Source organism: Salvelinus namaycush, chromosome 4 (assembly GCF_016432855.1).
Source record: "Salvelinus namaycush isolate Seneca chromosome 4, SaNama_1.0, whole genome shotgun sequence".
Lineage (NCBI taxonomy): Eukaryota > Metazoa > Chordata > Actinopteri > Salmoniformes > Salmonidae > Salvelinus > Salvelinus namaycush.
Genome location: NC_052310.1, coordinates 14,356,250 through 14,375,519, shown reverse-complemented (window position 1 = coordinate 14,375,519; position 19,270 = coordinate 14,356,250). Strand labels below are relative to the sequence as shown.

General features: G+C 45.3%; 1 protein-coding gene across 1 annotated transcript in view; it reads right to left on the bottom strand.

The window, feature by feature from the left end:
- Positions 1-8,734: 8,734 nt before the first annotated feature.
- LOC120045373 (vesicle transport through interaction with t-SNAREs homolog 1A-like) overlaps positions 8,735-19,270 on the bottom strand; it is a 30,374-nt gene continuing 19,838 nt past the window's right edge. The window contains exons 4-5 of the mRNA XM_038990248.1: positions 14,947-15,024; positions 8,735-8,758 (exon numbers count right to left, since the gene is read on the bottom strand). Coding sequence (XP_038846176.1) covers positions 8,735-8,758; positions 14,947-15,024 — 102 coding nt within the window. The remainder of the gene's footprint in view (positions 8,759-14,946; positions 15,025-19,270) is intronic.

Genomic DNA, 19,270 nt, shown 5'->3' with positions numbered 1-19,270 from the left:
CTGTCTGTCTCCTCCACTCTCTGTCTGTCTGTCTGTCTCCCTCCTCTGTCTGTCTGTCTGTCTGTCTCCTCCTCTGTCTGTCTCCCTCCTCTGTCTGTCTGTCTGTCTGTCTCCCTCCTCTGTCTGTCTGTCTGTCTCCCTCCTCTGTCTGTCTGTCTGTCTGTCTGTCTCCCTCCTCTGTCTGTCTGTCTGTCTCCCTCGTCTGTCTCCCTCGTCTGTCTGTCTGTCTGTCTGTCTCACTGTCTGTCTGTCCACTCTCTGTCTGTCTGTCTGTCTCCCTCCACTCTCTGTCTGTCTGTCTGTCTCCCTCCACTCTCTGTCTGTCTGTCTGTCTCCTCCACTCTCTGTCTGTCTGTCTGTCTCCCTCCACTCTCTGTCTGTCTGTCTGTCTCCCTCCTCTGTCTGTCTGTCTGTCTGTCTGTCTCCCTCCTCTGTCTGTCTGTCTGTCTGTCTCCCTCCTCTGTCTGTCTGTCTGTCTGTCTGTCTCCCTCCTCTGTCTGTCTGTCTGTCTCCCTCGTCTGTCTCCCTCGTCTGTCTGTCTGTCTGTCTGTCTCCACTGTCTGTCTGTCTCCACTCTCTGTCTGTCTGTCTGTCTCCCTCCACTCTCTGTCTGTCTGTCTGTCTCCCTCCACTCTCTGTCTGTCTGTCTGTCTCCCTCCACTCTCTGTCTGTCTGTCTGTCTCCCTCCACTCTCTGTCTGTCTGTCTGTCTCCCTCCTCTGTCTGTCTGTCTGTCTCCCTCCACTCTCTGTCTGTCTGTCTGTCTCCCTCCACTCTCTGTCTGTCTGTCTGTCTCCCTCCTCTGTCTGTCTGTCTGTCTGTCTCCCTCCTCTGTCTGTCTGTCTGTCTGTCTGTCTCCCTCCTCTGTCTGTCTGTCTGTCTGTCTGTCTCCTCTGTCTGTCTGTCTGTCTGTCTGTCTGTCTCCCTCCACTCTCTGTCTGTCTGTCTGTCTCCCTCCACTGTCTGTCTCCCTCCACTGTCTGTCTCCCTCCACTGTCTGTCTCCCTCCACTGTCTGTCTCCCTCCACTGTCTGTCTGTCTGTCTGTCTCCCTCCACTGTCTGTCTGTCTGTCTGTCTGTCTCCCTCCACTGTCTGTCTGTCTGTCTCCCTCCCTCCACTGTCTGTCTGTCTGTCTCCCTCCACTGTCTGTCTGTGTCTGTCTGTCTCCCTCCACTGTCTGTCTGTGTCTGTCTGTCTCCCTCCACTGTCTGTCTCCCTCCACTGTCTGTCTCCCTCCACTGTCTGTCTGTCTGTCTGTCTCCCTCCACTCTCTGTCTGTCTGTCTGTCTCCCTCCTCTGTCTGTCTGTCTGTCTGTCTGTCTGTCTGTCTGTCTGTCTGTCTCCCTCCACTCTCTGTCTGTCTGTCTGTCTCCCTCCACTCTCTGTCTGTCTGTCTTTCTCCCTCCACTCTCTGTCTGTCTGTCTGTCTCCCTCCACTCTCTGTCTGTCTGTCTGTCTCCCTCCACTCTCTGTCTGTCTGTCTCCCTCCACTCTCTGTCTGTCTGTCTGTCTCCCTCCTCTGTCTGTCTGTCTCCCTCCTCTGTCTGTCTGTCTCCCTCCTCTGTCTGTCTGTCTGTCTGTCTCCCTCCTCTGTCTGTCTGTCTGTCTGTCTCCCTCCTCTGTCTGTCTGTCTGTCTGTCTCCCTCCTCTGTCTGTCTGTCTGTCTCCCTCCTCTGTCTGTCTGTCTGTCTCCCTCCTCTGTCTGTCTGTCTGTCTCCCTCCTCTGTCTGTCTGTCTGTCTCCCTCCTCTGTCTGTCCGTCTGTCTCCCTCCTCTGTCTGTCCGTCTGTCTCCCTCCTCTGTCTGTCCGTCTGTCTCCCTCCTCTGTCTGTCCGTCTGTCTCCCTCCTCTGTCTGTCCGTCTGTCTCCCTCCTCTGTCTGTCCGTCTGTCTCCCTCGTCCGTCCGTCCGTCTGTCTCCCTCGTCCGTCCGTCCGTCTGTCTCCCTCGTCCGTCCGTCCGTCTGTCTCCCTCGTCCGTCCGTCCGTCTGTCCGTCTGTCCGTCTGTCTCCCTCCACTGTCTGTCCGTCTGTCTCCCTCCACTGTCTGTCCGTCTGTCTCCCTCCACTGTCTGTCTGTCTGTCTCCCTCCACTCTCTGTCTGTCTGTCTGTCTCCCTCCACTGTCTGTCTGTCTCCCTCCACTGTCTGTCTCCCTCCACTGTCTGTCTCCCTCCACTGTCTGTCTCCCTCCACTGTCTGTCTCCCTCCACTGTCTGTCTCCCTCCACTGTCTGTCTCCCTCCACTGTCTGTCTCCCTCCACTGTCTGTCTCCCTCCACTGTCTGTCTCCCTCCACTGTCTGTCTCCCTCCACTGTCTGTCTGTCTGTCTGTCTCCCTCCACTCTCTGTCTGTCTGTCTGTCTGTCTCCCTCTGTCTGTCTGTCTGTCTCCCTCCACTGTCTGTCTGTCTGTCTCCCTCCACTGTCTGTCTGTCTGTCTCCCTCCACTGTCTGTCTGTCTGTCTGTCTCCCTCCACTGTCTGTCTGTCTGTCTGTCTCCCTCCACTCTCTGTCTGTCTCCCTCCACTCTCTGTCTGTCTGTCTGTCTCCCTCCACTCTCTGTCTGTCTGTCTGTCTCCCTCCACTCTCTGTCTGTCTGTCTGTCTCCCTCCTCTGTCTGTCTGTCTGTCTGTCTCCCTCCTCTGTCTGTCTCCCCTCCTCTGTCTGTCTGTCTGTCTGTCTCCCTCCTCTGTCTGTCTGTCTGTCTGTCTCCCTCCTCTGTCTGTCTGTCTGTCTGTCTGTCTCCCTCCTCTGTCTGTCTGTCTGTCTCCCTCGTCTGTCTCCCTCGTCTGTCTGTCTGTCTGTCTGTCTCCACTGTCTGTCTGTCTCCACTCTCTGTCTGTCTGTCTGTCTCCCTCCACTCTCTGTCTGTCTGTCTGTCTCCCTCCACTCTCTGTCTGTCTGTCTGTCTCCCTCCACTCTCTGTCTGTCTGTCTGTCTCCCTCCACTCTCTGTCTGTCTGTCTGTCTCCCTCCACTCTCTGTCTGTCTGTCTGTCTCCCTCCTCTGTCTGTCTGTCTGTCTCCCTCCTCTGTCTGTCCGTCTGTCTCCCTCCTCTGTCTGTCCGTCTGTCTCCCTCCTCTGTCTGTCCGTCTGTCTCCCTCCTCTGTCTGTCCGTCTGTCTCCCTCCTCTGTATGTCCGTCTGTCTCCCTCGTCCGTCCGTCCGTCTGTCTCCCTCGTCCGTCCGTCCGTCTGTCTCCCTCGTCCGTCCGTCCGTCTGTCCGTCTGTCCGTCTGTCTCCCTCCACTGTCTGTCCGTCTGTCTCCCTCCACTGTCTGTCCGTCTGTCTCCCTCCACTGTCTGTCTGTCTGTCTCCCTCCACTCTCTGTCTGTCTGTCTGTCTCCCTCCACTGTCTGTCTGTCTCCCTCCACTCTCTGTCTGTCTCCCTCCACTCTCTGTCTGTCTCCCTCCACTGTCTGTCTCCCTCCACTGTCTGTCTCCCTCCACTGTCTGTCTCCCTCCACTGTCTGTCTCCCTCCACTGTCTGTCTCCCTCCACTGTCTGTCTCCCTCCACTGTCTGTCTCCCTCCACTGTCTGTCTCCCTCCACTGTCTGTCTGTCTGTCTGTCTCCCTCCACTCTCTGTCTGTCTGTCTGTCTGTCTCCCTCTGTCTGTCTGTCTGTCTCCCTCCACTGTCTGTCTGTCTGTCTCCCTCCACTGTCTGTCTGTCTGTCTCCCTCCACTGTCTGTCTGTCTGTCTGTCTCCCTCCACTGTCTGTCTGTCTGTCTGTCTCCCTCCACTCTCTGTCTGTCTCCCTCCACTCTCTGTCTGTCTGTCTGTCTCCCTCCACTCTCTGTCTGTCTGTCTGTCTCCCTCCACTCTCTGTCTGTCTGTCTGTCTCCCTCCTCTGTCTGTCTGTCTGTCTGTCTCCCTCCTCTGTCTGTCTCCCTCCTCTGTCTGTCTGTCTGTCTGTCTCCCTCCTCTGTCTGTCTGTCTGTCTGTCTCCCTCCTCTGTCTGTCTGTCTGTCTGTCTGTCTCCCTCCTCTGTCTGTCTGTCTGTCTCCCTCGTCTGTCTCCCTCGTCTGTCTGTCTGTCTGTCTGTCTCCACTGTCTGTCTGTCTCCACTCTCTGTCTGTCTGTCTGTCTCCCTCCACTCTCTGTCTGTCTGTCTGTCTCCCTCCACTCTCTGTCTGTCTGTCTGTCTCCCTCCACTCTCTGTCTGTCTGTCTGTCTCCCTCCACTCTCTGTCTGTCTGTCTGTCTCCCTCCTCTGTCTGTCTGTGTCTGTCTCCCTCCTCTGTCTGTCTGTCTGTCTGTCTGTCTCCCTCCTCTGTCTGTCTGTCTGTCTGTCTGTCTCCCTCGTCTGTCTGTCTCCCTCGTCTGTCTCCCTCGTCTGTCTGTCTGTCTGTCTGTCTGTCTCCACTCTCTGTCTGTCTGTCTGTCTGTCTCCACTCTCTGTCTGTCTGTCTGTCTCCCTCCACTCTCTGTCTGTCTGTCTGTCTCCCTCCACTCTCTGTCTGTCAGTCTGTCTGTCTCCCTCCACTCTCTGTCTGTCAGTCTGTCTGTCTCCCTCCACTCTCTGTCTGTCAGTCTGTCTGTCTCCCTCCACTCTCTGTCTGTCAGTCTGTCTGTCTCCCTCCACTCTCTGTCTGTCAGTCTGTCTGTCTCCCTCCACTCTCTGTCTGTCAGTCTGTCTGTCTCCCTCCACTCTCTGTCTGTCAGTCTGTCTGTCTCCCTCCACTCTCTGTCTGTCAGTCTGTCTGTCTCCCTCCACTCTCTGTCTGTCAGTCTGTCTGTCTCCCTCCACTCTCTGTCTGTCAGTCTGTCTGTCTGTCTCCCTCCACTCTCTGTCTGTCAGTCTGTCTGTCTGTCTCCCTCCACTCTCTGTCTGTCAGTCTGTCTGTCTGTCTCCCTCCACTCTCTGTCTGTCAGTCTGTCTGTCTGTCTCCCTCCCTCCCTCCTGTCAGTCTGTCTGTCTCCCTCCCTCCCTCCTGTCAGTCTGTCTGTCTCCCTCCCTCCCTCCTGTCAGTCTGTCTGTCTCCCTCCCTCCCTCCTGTCAGTCTGTCTGTCTCCCTCCCTCCCTCCTGTCAGTCTGTCTGTCTCCCTCCCTCCCTCCTGTCAGTCTGTCTGTCTCCCTCCCTCCCTCCTGTCAGTCTGTCTGTCTCCCTCCCTCCCTCCTGTCAGTCTGTCTCCCTCCCTCCCTCCCTCCTGTCAGTCTGTCTCCCTCCCTCCCTCCCTTCTGTCAGTCTGTCTCCCTCCCTCCCTCCCTTCTGTCAGTCTGTCTCCCTCCCTCCCTCCCTTCTGTCAGTCTGTCTCCCTCCCTCCCTCCCTTCTGTCAGTCTGTCTCCCTCCCTCCCTCCCTTCTGTCAGTCTGTCTCCCTCCCTCCCTCCCTTCTGTCAGTCTGTCTCCCTCCCTCCCTCCCTTCTGTCAGTCTGTCTCCCTCCCTCCCTCCCTTCTGTCAGTCTGTCTCCCTCCCTCCCTCCCTTCTGTCAGTCTGTCTCCCTCCCTCCCTCCCTTCTGTCAGTCTGTCTCCCTCCCTCCCTCCCTTCTGTCAGTCTGTCTCCCTCCCTCCCTCCCTTCTGTCAGTCTGTCTCCCTCCCTCCCTCCCTTCTGTCAGTCTGTCTCCCTCCCTCCCTCCCTTCTGTCAGTCTGTCTCCCTCCCTCCCTCCCTTCTGTCAGTCTGTCTCCCTCCCTCCCTCCCTTCTGTCAGTCTGTCTCCCTCCCTCCCTCCCTTCTGTCAGTCTGTCTCCCTCCCTCCCTCCCTTCTGTCAGTCTGTCTCCCTCCCTCCCTCCCTTCTGTCAGTCTGTCTCCCTCCCTCCCTCCCTTCTGTCAGTCTGTCTCCCTCCCTCCCTCCCTTCTGTCAGTCTGTCTCCCTCCCTCCCTCCCTTCTGTCAGTCTGTCTCCCTCCCTCCCTCCCTTCTGTCAGTCTCCCTCCCTCCCTCCAGCCTGTCAGTCTCCCTCCCTCCCTCCAGCCTGTCTGTCTCCCTCCCTCCCTCCAGCCTGCCTGTCTCCCTCCCTCCCTCCAGCCTGTCAGTCAGTCTGTCAGATCTTAACACACCAGGGTGGTCCTTGTACACCGAACCAGTACCAACACCAACTGTAGGTACGAGTTCTAAACCGGTACCATATCCATAATCCAATACCTACAATCTACAACAGCCCAAAACAACACCACTTTACCTGTATAACCATCTCTCTACTGATGCAATGGGACAAGAGGATGGAAACAGTGCAGACCTACACCCTTTAGAAACGCAAATGGTGCATTTCCCTAAGCCACCCAGTCAGTTTGAGCATCTTCCCTGCTAACCATTTAAACAAGAGGAAGTTGCTAGCCACTCCTGGTGAGCTACAACTGTGTGACTGTGTAGAGCACGGAGCTTACACACACACACACTCACACACGACTAGAAGTGGCTTTGTATAAAAGCATCTGCTAAATGGCATATATCAAGCCTTGACCCCTGTGGCTATGACAGAGGAGCCGAGTCACCAAAATACCATAAGAATAAACACACAAACACAGACCTATAATAATAATACCTGCCATACACCTCCTAGAGAAAATGATAATGGCCTGTTATCTAAATGAATCTTCTTCGCATACAGCTAAACACAAAACAATTTAAAGACAATACTGTGCGTCCGCGAGTGCATTGGTGCGCTCCTTCCCCATTTCCACGTATCCATGTATGCCTTTTTATCTGACACCTAAATTTGCAACAAAGACCTTCTTAGGAACTATACAAATGAGATGTTTTTGTGGGGGGGGGGGTTCTTTGGCAGCAGCAGAACAATGCATCTGCAGCGCAAAAATACTCTTCCTTCCCCTTTTTCTGCTCCCTTTTTTCAATATCAAACAACGACGGTAACCATCCCCATTTTCAAAAGTTCCGATGATTCCTTATTACTTCAATAAGGGTGGGGAGTCAAAGTGAATAATGATGACAGCTGTGATTCAGACGGACTGTGTGATCTCCTCCGCGGTTTTGTTTGGGACTTGTAAGATGAGGAATTATAAGTGTCAAACAGCTGTGAATATGGGTGCTAAATATTTAAACATGTTTTCCAACTGAGGAAAAAAGTATAGTTAAAAAAAAAAAAAAAAAGGGGGGGCTTAAGTGTGAATAAGCTGTGCCAGCCTTTGATTCAAAATGCAGGAAGAATGGGAAGAAAAGGGAGTAGATAAAACATGTTGATATGGTGAAGAGGGCGGGAATCAAACCCAATTGAATCGTGGTGCCTTCCACAGGGGAAGACAGGCGAGGCAACGAGAGGTTTCACCTGACCTGAGGCATGCAGTGTGGCAAGGTGGAGGAAAGAGGACAATAAGAAGTCTGGAGAGAACACAGTTCTAAATTATGAATGGCGGGTGGCTTCGATAGGAAGAGTATCGCTCAGCTCCAGGAAACACAACAAAAACATTCGCTGGCGCTAAGAACCCGGCATATACACATTCACAGACGACCTTACAAAACACAAATCCACACACACAGATGAAAAGTAAGTCTTGTGTTGCCTAAAGAGATGCTCCAAACAGATTTGCTCAAGCATGGCCGATTCATCTTTAAATGTATATTTGTGGTTGCCTCGAAATAACGTAGTGGTTACAATGGATATATCAACAGATATTCCTGTTGACAGTCGTGTCCTGTTACTCGTTCTGAACGGCGATTGAAGGAGGGGAACCTGGTCAGTTAACAGAATGAGTTATGATCATTTTACTCCAGCAGGTTCACGCAGAGCAAAATGGCTAATAAACGAAGAGCAGAAGAAACCACCGCCGTTTGCTGTTTGAATCCAGGCCACAACTCCAAATCAGGTGACATGACATCTCAGCACGTGGTTTTTACACCAGCTCTCAGCCAGCCCATGGCCACCAGCCATGCTCCCTCCCAGACCGTGTTTACATGTGTTCAGACCAGAAGAAGAGACAATCCAAGCCCCTCTACTGTCGGTCTCGTAATATAAAAACCAAGCATTGTGCCTATTCAACAGTATTCTATGGGGAAAGGTGTAGCATGGCGGCGATGTAACGGTGGTGGGGGGGGGGGGGGGGGGTCGCATCAAGATAGTGGCGGGCTGATGGTGCTAGATTGCTGTGCGAGGATAGCAGATAGGAGATCCCCCTATGACGACATTGACGATCCCCCTAGATCCCCCTATGACGACAGCCATATCACAAACGCAACAAAGACATGTACTGTACAAGCCAATAGAAACACAAAAGCTGGAGAATAGAAACCTGACAAGATTATTTTCAGCCTTCAAAGACATTTCAAAGTGTCGTATAGCTACAGTATATGAACGTCGCTTTCCTTTGATGAAGTGATACACATTTAAAAAAGAACCAATCCAGAATGTATTCATCGATTACATTGAAATATTCCCTATATAAAAAAGGTGCGTACCTAATATCATAATTATACTGATAACCGATCACTCCACCCTCTTTTTTTACAATAACAAATACAAAACTACAACAACTATAGCATTACTACTACATCATGGCTACACAAGGCTTACAGGAAGTGCTATTTAAGGGAAAAATGCAGAATTCACTAATTCCGCGTGATATTGAGCAGCCATGATTGCTGAGCATAAAGACGTTGATAGTTATCTGGTGAAATAGTGGGCGGGCCTTCTGGGATTTAACCCTTCAGCACTGTCCTTTATCCCTGCCTTTTTATCCACATGTGTTTTGTAAAGAGTGTACTATCAGAAATAATACCTTTTCAGATGTGTACAGAAAATATATTTCATTGAATTTATCCCCATAGAGGCTCATAAGAACCTCAGAAACAGCCTTGGCCTTTAGGCTGCAGAGATGAGGGCATAAAGATATTCAGATGGAAAGGAATCAAAAAAACAGGATAGCCATAGAGGAACTTACCTCTTCACGTAACTTGATCAACTGCCACGTGAAAGCAGAGAGAGAGAGAGAGAAAGAGGGAGGGAGGGAAAGATAAAAAGGAAAGACATGGCAGGAAGCAGATCATGCGGCTGGGTAAAGAATTAACCTTGACGATTTATCCGTTTGCATGTTTAGCGTTTAGAAATCACAGACAACCACATTAAACGCCGCTAAACACGAGACTCGCGCAGACTTTTTTGGAACAAGCAAAGATCAAGTTCTCTCGCTGTCACATGAGACAACGAGAGAGAAAGGATTGCTCGACTCGCAGTGTCTAAACTAGCATCGTCGAGGAAGTCGCATCACAAGACTTATGGCAAAAACATTCTAGATCCCACTCTGTACAGGAGGAAAATACAGTTTGAGTACAGTGTGCATAGAAGTTTAAATGAGGGAATAATATATATATCCCTATGCAGGATCCCAGGGAAATATCAAAAAAAATATTGAGATATGCCTTTTTTAATTCTACATTGTAGAAATGTAGAACCATTCCATTGTTGGCAATGTGTCCATCAATGGTGACATATTGTTAATATTTCATGTACCTCAATAAGACGCCTGCTGTGTGGATTATGTATGGATACCCGTGTGAGGGCTCCTGTGTTATACATAGACTGTACATACATACATGCATACATAACGGTGGAGCTTATTATCAGGACAACCGTTACCGGGAGTCATGAAAAATGAATCTTAGCATTAGTTATTCATTTTTGATGAAAGAGAATGTCAAATAGAAATAGGTAAATAGAAGATATTCCCATAACCTACTGTTGTTACTTTCTATATGTAAGAGAGAGAGAGAGAGACATTGGAGGACAGCAACAATTCAATTTGAGTTTTTATCACAACTAAAAAGGACGCTTTCCATAACCTGCTCTTCATGTCGGGGAATGTCATGGAGAGGGGGCTTGTCATGGGAACATGATTTAGTAGAGGAGGGGAAGGACAAGTTTCTTCATTTGTTAGCCGTTGCAGGTGATTTTTTCTATCTCCATTTCTTGGGCGAGATTAAATGTTAGCAGATCTGAAGGGAGGCTCAGGGATACATGACTTCCCTCTCATCTCACTTTGTATGTGGTGGTCATTTTGAATTTTGCTAGTTTGAAATAATTTGCTATGATATCACAAAAGAGGTAGGAGGACTTGGATCAGAAATGATGAACTTGACTGTTGAGAAGAAAGAAAAAGCCTTGGTGGTAGGATTGATGTTAAACTATTGGTTGTCGTGGCCACAGTCGTCAGGAATAACAGGCTAGGCTCCTCTGAAAGGCACTCACACCGAAGAGTTAACAAGGAAGCAGCTACCCAGTCGACAAACATTGAGAAATGTAAACACAATTACGTCTGTGTAACGTTAATGTAACGTTATACTCTGACGGATGAAAATTAGCATTTGAGAGAGTGAGAAAATAAAACAGCCATATCTGGAGTGGCACCATCAATATTACTGTCACTGTTCAGTAAAAATATATATATTCTATAATATGGTTATTTGTAGACAAGTAACCTTAAAAATAGTGAATTTATTTAAATATACAAAATAAATATTATGCTTTGAATTAGGGTGGTAAAAATGTTAACATGTCTGATTGATGTTTAGAAACGTATATACTTTTAGTAAGCTTTCCCCGATTGAATTATAAAACGATTTCCAATTACAAATATGTCATTTGTATAAAATCATAAAATATCGTAATTCTGAGTTTAAAAAAGTTAAATACCATGGAAGTGCAAATCTGAAGAACATTTCAAAAAAGGTCTGAGAAATAATGTAGAACTGCACCACTATCAAGCGATATAGAATCCCTCGAGTGGCAGAATCAAATAAAAGGAGTTAAATAAAATATACCTAAAAGTAAAAAAGCTTTATTTGTGTGTGCTGAGAGTTGTATTTTAGGGAGCTCTGGCCTTGGGGAACTCGGCAGCAACAGACAGGCTAACAAATGTATTTTTTTTGTATTTTTTTTAGCACTGCAAAGAAATAGGATTTTCTTCCCTCTTTCTTTCGGTGAGAAAAAAGGGCCACTTTGCAGCCTGGAAACTGTCCATTATTTCGAAGGTCACAACCGCCTGCGTTGAATGCCTTATTGAGGGGGCCAAAGTTTAAAACTACACATGTGGCTATTTAGGGTTTGAACAGGCCAGCCAGAGCCGCCGATCACACGCCGCAGCCCTACCGTCCAATTCAATGAGGACCAAACAAAAGTTGTTCTATCTTATTTGTGCTGCTTGGCCGATTGGAAGTCCTCGTGGAGGATTTGCTGAAACTATATGAGAGGCTTTGTGCTTGGCGTTCCCTTCTTTTTCTCCATATAGATGTATTTTTCTTTGGCATCCATTCTTTTAAAACGTAACCCACAACGCTAGCTTTGCTCCAGAGAAAGTGGTAAACACAGAATATTGTAAATGTTATAATTACGCCTCCGTGAATGCCTTTCCTCATTTCTTTTTAATGCCAGACAGTATTCAAAATTGCACTGCTGCAATTTTTCTGTTACGATAATCAGCAGATTTTTCAAACAAAGATTTTTTTTCATTCAATACGGAATTCGATACAAGTGGTAATCTGCTTCCTTTGTAGCCTGTAAAATCTGGTCCATGCCGGCTCAAACCAGCACAATCTCTTGTGGCCAAGCCTTCTGCTGTGACTGAAATCGAAACTATTCCGTAGAGTGTTCATGTGCGAAAAATGTGTGTGCGCTAGCTACTATGTGTGCGGTAGACCGTGTGTGTGTGTCTCTGAGTGTGTGAATTGCATGCCGAGTGAGAAAGAAATGGGGGGGAATGTGCAACGGTAGACTACCACGTTATTAAAAAAAGAAGAGTGATAACGCCATTTTGGTCTCTGCCCGCGTACAGATAACAAATAAATGCCGAACTCTATTAAATCGTCCTTTAGCCATTATCGCAGGGCCGACACGTCATTTTTAGAACTTATGACAGCTCCCTATGTACTTAGCTAGAAAACCTGGCCATGTAACGAACAGATTTGCGACTGGTAATGATCTGCTCAGCCAGGGCTATATGAAATGATCCTGACCTCTTTCAGATCGTCAGGAATTAAATTGACCGACTTGCCCCAGCTCCCCCATCTTTTCCCCATCCTCTCTTTCGCTCCCGCCTCGTTCAATAAAAAAATTAACTGAAGTTCCGAGCACTCCACTCACAGCAAGACCAAGTCGTGTGTTATCTCCAGAAGTTTTTAAAACAGAAATGAGATAAATATTTTCATTTTTAAAAACTATGTGGGTGTGTGAGTGTGAGAAATTATTTTGTTTTACAATGTACAAACATTAAAATTCTGATAGACTAAACTTATAAAAGTACAAATGTTATGCTTCGAGCATTTAAGGTTCTGAAGCAACTACTGAAGGCATATATATACAGCGCCTATAGAAAGTTTACACAGCCTTCAACTTTTTTCACATTTTGCTGCCTTAAAATTTAAATCTACACAACCTACTCCACATTTCCAAAATGAAAGAAAATTCGGAAAATGTTCTATAACTAACAAAACATTAAAAAAACTGAAATATCACCCCCCTGAATTAATACTTGGTGGAAGCACCTTTGGCAGTCATCACTTTTGTAACCTTTTCATTAAGATTATTTGCACAACATACAGTATATCCCATTGTATTTTTCTAAATTGCTCAGGCTCAGTACATTTTGGTTGAGGATCATTGACGGACAGCAATATTTAAACCTTGTCTCTGATTTTTCTTAAGCAGATTTTAGTCAGGTCTGAGACTATACCACTCAGGAACACCCAGCACCTCTTAGAAAGCCATTCTGGTGTATCTTTTGCATAAACATTTGTGTAATTGTCCCGCAGAGAAATAAAACCCTATAATACAGCAAATAAATATACTTTTTGGCCTAAATTAAAAACTACAGGATTGGGTCAAATGCAATACAAAACAACACAGAGCGAAACCTCTATTTTCAAGTAGTGTGGCGGCAGCATCATGTTATGGGGATGCTTGTCATTGGCCGGGACAGAGGAGTTTGTCAAGATCAAAATAAATATGACACGTAAAAATGTTAGGGTTAATGGTTAGATTTAAAATAAAGATATTATGACTTTGTGGCTGTGCTAGCTAGTGACCACTCTGCAGAGCTGCCTCCAGGTCAAGATTAATGATAATAAAACACCAACCTGCCATTTATTTTGGAATAACTTGTACTTTCTATTCAATTTTCCTTTGCTTATATACATGTATAATGTGTAACTAGATGTGGAGTTTTATCTCTGGTTCAAGGACAATTTGTCTCCCCTTGCTTTCCAGTCATCCTTGTGTTGGGAATATTGAATCACTTGACAAAAATGGAAGGTGAATGAGAAAACAGACAAGTGTATTAGAATTAAAACTACAACAAACATTCTGTAGACATGTCATCCTCTACAAAAAATCTGAATTTTTCAAGCGCTTGAATGCTGGACAAATTCAATTACCCTAAAAATCTATATTTAAAATAATAATATAATTGTTAAACAGAGCAGCATAAGACTGAAAACATCTTAAAATGCATGCATCTTAAATTGTACTTCTAGATTAACTCATTGGTCTGCGTGTTTCCATTCTTTAAACAAATTATTTTCCTATGATAAATATTCTTAGGTCTATGAATAATTATTTAAATAATGGGGTTCATCATCAATTGTATTTAATGAAAGGGAAATATATATATTTGAAATGTGGGTCGTATTTTTTTCCCTTTTGCCTTTGAAAAGATTTTGATAGGAACCATCACTGTCTTGAATGTGACAGTCCTGGCAGCAAATCCACTTCCAACTTCTGTATAAAATGTCAGAGTCACTTTACACATCTCACTAATTTGCAGGGAATATGCATATGAATGTATAATATCGGATGGCGATACATACGGTATGTTTGTAAGATGTGCAGTTCACGGGTCATCACTAAAATGGTAATAAGGAAGCAATAAAAACCTGTACTTTATTTAGCTCTGCTCAGATTATCTAACTGTACTTACAAAGTACCGAGGGACTAAATGTGCAAGTGTATGTATTTCTCCCTCTGTTTATGTATATGACTGAGACACACAGCAACTATTGCAACGTTGACTAGATAATATAGAATTAGTCCAGAATACGCTGGTCAGTGTTGTGAGTTGCAGCTGTGCAGGTAAGCGTTAGGGCGCGCGTTAGGCCGCACGTTAAAAAGACGGTTTGCGTAGCTGTTGATGGCCTGCCTTTTTGATGCAGCACCTCAGACAGAATTCCAAACAACACAAGTTTAAAGAACATGTGGCATATTTTGGGCAATTAAGATCACTAGTTCAGATGCTTGTTTTCTCCTTTCTCGTATTCAATATAAATGAATCAATACAGTTTTTGAAGGGATTGTTCATTTCCCATGTTCACTGCATTGTCTTAGCATTTTGGGACAATGGAAGAATGTGGATAATTAGCTTTTTATCTGTTGTTTATATACCAAACTTAATCATAGTTGTGATAAAACATCAATAACATTTCAATGTTCATTACAAAATTCAACATACATCTTTTCATTAATTTAATTATATTTTCAACTATAGAATTACGACCTTTCATCAAACATCAAATTATATTTTCAATATTACTGAACAAAGGTTGTATAGCGACAAGTAGCCAGTAAAATAGCAAACATTTCAGTGACTTTTTGACACTAATGCTTATAAACAAACACTGAACCTGGGAATCCTATTTATTCTGATTGTCCATGTTGTATGGTTACCACAATTTTGTTTAAAGGTGAGTGTGTGTGTGCGGAGGATCTTTTTAGAGGATAAGTACACAGACGGCTGGAGAACAGCTGTGTGTGTGTGTGTGGGGGGGCGCAATCTGGCGCTGCCCAGACGCTGGGCCCAGGCCTAGAGCCCATTCAGACGCTGGGCCCAGGCCTAGAGCCCATTCAGACCCTGGGCAGCTTTGCATTAAACAGTGTTCCTTCCACATGACTTGTTGCCAATGCAGCAGTGGCCCTGGTGGCCATGGGAGAGGCCCCGTGAGGCACTGACCCTTCCTCACCCGGGGACCAGCCACCCATACTAGGGACTGGCGGGGCCTGATTAGCACCTTACCTGACTCTCAGAGGAGCCAGCGTCTTCCCCCAGGAGCTCGTTCCGCACCTCATCACTGTAGGCGATACGTGACCTTTTCTGCAAGGGGAGGAGGAAGACAGAAGAGAGGAAGAGAAAACAGAGGAGAAAAAATAAGCCTTAGTGGAGTTGTCTTGGAAAAACATAACAGCTATTTCTTAAGCACGAGAGCCCCCTAATGGACCAGAATGTCAAAAAAGCACATGCACCTGCAGTGTGTGTGTGTGTGTGTGTGTGTGTGTGTGGTGATCTTGTACCACTGAAATTGTAGAGATGCCCCCCTTTCCACACTTAAATCAACACAATCTGAAGAATAAAACCAACTACGGCACTGGGGCAGGGGCCGGGAGATGTATAAGGAAAGTATCACTTGTCAGCGCTAAATATTTCTGGGGGCTGCCACTGCTGTCAGCACAGTGCAGTGGCAGGCTCTGTGATAAGGCAGATGCTGGGTCTTAGACAGGGAATAATTCATCACCCATCGGCGTTCCATCAGATTTGAGCTCTCTCTTGCTCTCCCCTTCAGAAGGGGTGGGGGAGAAACGCCATGTCCAAAAATGACAAACATTCCCGACACGCACATTTCCACACGCACTCTTCAGTGTGTGCCACCTCCGACGCTGAAGGACCAGGCGCTGTGTAGCACTTGTTTACAGACACTAAAAGAAAAACGCACCCTCTTCAAATGCCCTCCAAACTAAAATGCACACCAGTGGAAAGAGAGACTGTTCACTAAGCCTCCTTCTCAGAACGCCCTGACAGGAGTTCTATGTGGGCCGTGGGAGGAGAGCAAAATCAAATACACTAGGAAATATTGAGCTGAAAATAACATATTGGTACATATAAGATCTTTGGGGACTCCTGCGTTCACCACATGTACAAGAATTTTCCCATTTATTTCGTCCATTTCCTTTTTAGAATTTGTATTTAGAAGTTCAATGAAGTTCTAATGTATATGTTCAACAGTGCTACAGTATGTTTTATCAAAGAAATATATATCTTACCATTCATTGAAATAATTTATTTGCCTTGTTAAATAAAAGGTTAAATAAAAATAAAGTACCGAAAAATAAATAATTATATTTGACACCGTTGTTTTTTTTCCTCCCTAGTAAACTTGGCCAGTGAGCGGACAGCCACCAACAGACCATCAGGAAAGTGATTTGTCTTGCTATTGTGACAGTGAGGGCCACAGCCTGAGGAGTAATTACCGAGTTGTCTGGGAATCTGATTGACCAGGGTGACAAGCGAATTAATAATAAAAATAAATAAATACATTTGATAAAGAGAAGCAGCCAAACAAACACAGTCTCTAAAGGCATCAACTGAGCCACGGGGACCTGCGCAAACCGCCAAAGGAATGACTGCGGGGAAGAGCGGATATTACTGTGACCAAATCAAAAACACAGCACCGGCATAGCATACGCACAAACACAATGGAATGCCTAAACAATCAGAATGATACAAAGTTCATCATTTACATTGTGTTAAAACACTTTCGTATGTATTGTATACTTTGTGTGTCGTGAACAATCTATTATTGATCAAACTAAATCAGACACATCATTAAGAGATTTTGGATAGGATTACATCTACTTTTAACCGGTAGTATAATTAACCCTTTCTTAAGAATTGTCAGGTTACAGGTTGAGACAAAGTTAAGGTGTGGGTTTTTCAGTTGTTAGTGTGAGTACAAAGACAATAAAACATCAACCGGTACACAGCGTAGAGTCGTGTTCTGCCGGGATAACACCCACATGTGTCATTTTAGAGGAGCGTCATCTTAAAGAGCCGCAGTGTAACTTAGGGGAATGACGGGTTGCTAGTAATTGAGACTAGATGCCTGGGAGAAGGCTTGATTTTAGTACGCAGAGACTGATGTCTTCTTCAAACCCGCACAGTTTTGGGGGCATTTCTAAATAGCTGTTTGTTGCCGCCAAGAGTATCAACAGCTTCCGTGGTGAACGCAACGCAAATGAAACATGAAAATAAAAAGAACTCCGAATGCTACTGAACCAGAGATTGTTGCTGCTCCCTACCCATTTACTTGTGGTTTTGAATTCCCCCTCTGGAAAACAAACCATAACCCTTAGAGTGATTATTCCCTGTTCATTTGATGTAAAACAAGAGCAGCTGTGCAATATTGACTGCCTCACCCATTGATAGACTTTGATTACCGGTTGGGGTGTTTTGCTAAATAAAATAAAAAATAAAAAGAAATGGATATAGTTGCAGCTCAAATGGATATAGTCTTCATTTGATAATATTGTGTTATATATGTGGCTTATGTTCCACTAGTGAGAATAATGTAATGAAGAAGATCTTTATATTTGATCAGGGTAGATCAGAATCTGTAATAACTAGGGTTGTTCCCAAAAAATCTCAAATGGTCTAAATATATGTATTGAAATAAAAATTAAAAATAAGTTGAGAAAGACAATATGCTGATTGAACATCTCTCATTCTAGTTTATGCGTGTTGAAGATTAAAATGTCTAAAACAACATGAAAACAGGCGAGGAGGAGCACTTCCATAAGATACCTTATTGCCACAGAGAAAAGAAGAGATGAGATCTTTTTTGAATCCTTTTGAACGGTTTTTCTTTTGTCACTTTTTCTAATCTTGGGTGAGAATTTGCTTCTGTTGCCGGAAGCAATTTTTTTTTTTTTTTAAAGTACAAAGATCCATCTTAACTTTATGCAAAGTGTTCCGTCTGCCTTTAAAACTCTACGCGGCTCGTCAAATGTGAGACGGATGTACTGGTGTTCTGTCAGAAACGCACGTGTCTCACCTCTTGACGTCGACGTGAGAAGAAGAGAGTTTCTTCAACCCATCAAAACGTAATTATATATGCATAATAACTCCTATTACTGTAAGATATGCTAATCAAGAACACCACATAAGCTGGAAATTATATTCATGCAATTCTGAAAAAAATATTAACGTGTTCTCTTTAGGTACATGCATGAATGTCTAGATATTTACTAATACGTCATTACTTTTAAGTAAAAAGGGAAAAATAATCATTCTAAATAAACAAAAATCACAAACAACAACTTACATAAACAGGCAGTAGACAATCATTTAAACACCCTTCCTTTATAGACCCGATGGACATTAGTCACTTTTAAAAATGCCTTCAAAAGTTCTCCTTTTAAAACTAAATCAGAATAATTTAAAGCAAATAAACTGATCTTTATTGTAAACACGTTTTTTTGGGGGGGGGGGGCTCCCAAATGCCCTCCCCTCTCTATGCCTGTTGCCACAAGCGACACAGGGACGTGCAAATAATTGTGGTGCCTGGAAAGCTGAAAAATGTAAACAGTTCATTAGATGGGATATAAAAGGCGTAAAAATACCCAGAGGAAGAGTCTAATGAGGGGCCCTGAAGTTACTCTGCAGACGCTTTTCCCTCCACTTTTCCCCCTCTTTATTGTCACCCCGAGCACACGGCTGGTGGCATGGCGTGAAGAGTAATTAACGATATTTAATTTACAAAAGCGTGCTTCATTACATCTTTCTCACCAGTAGGAGAGCGGCTGGCCATTTTTTAAATATATTTTTTTACTTAATGGCACTTTTGTCACGACTCGACGTCTCAGCTTCAAATTGGCATTTAACCTTTAATTTGCTACTAATCAGCTCCACATCCTGTTGAAGAGGAAGTGGCTTGGAATAAAACATTATACACAGTCTTAAAAGTATATTTACTCAAAAATATATATAATAACGCTAAATTATTAGTACAGTACTGTCATTAATATCCTATTAAAACATGAATAAATCATGGCTACAAAATGGACAAACACTACACAAGTGCACAAAAACAATCACTTCCGAGTTCCTATCACTGTGTCCCTATGATATGCTCCCAGGTGATGTTGTGGACCGGTGACAGTGGTTCTTTTGTAGTTCCCCCAGCAGTGGGGGCAGAGGTGGTGGAGGGCGGTGTGGCGTTAAAAGGAAGCCGAGCCCTTTAAGCAGGCAGAAGTATCACAACAGCGGCTTCGGTAACGCATCTCATCCTGGCAGGGGGTTAACACACTTCACTGGCACAAAGAGCAGCTCTCACACACAAACACACAACTGTTGTTTTCATATCTCCTCCTCTCTTTTAAGACAAACAAATTGGCAGAGGTTGTTCAATTAACTAAGTGCTTCTTTTTTGCGTGTTAGATACATCATCAGATAAAGGAAAGCGGCGACAATTGTGATGGAGTGGTTTTCTGGGCCTTCGTTTTGTTTCTGCTCTTTAGTGTCATCAAATCCACTACTCTTGTCTATCATCAGAGACTGTGTGTACTTG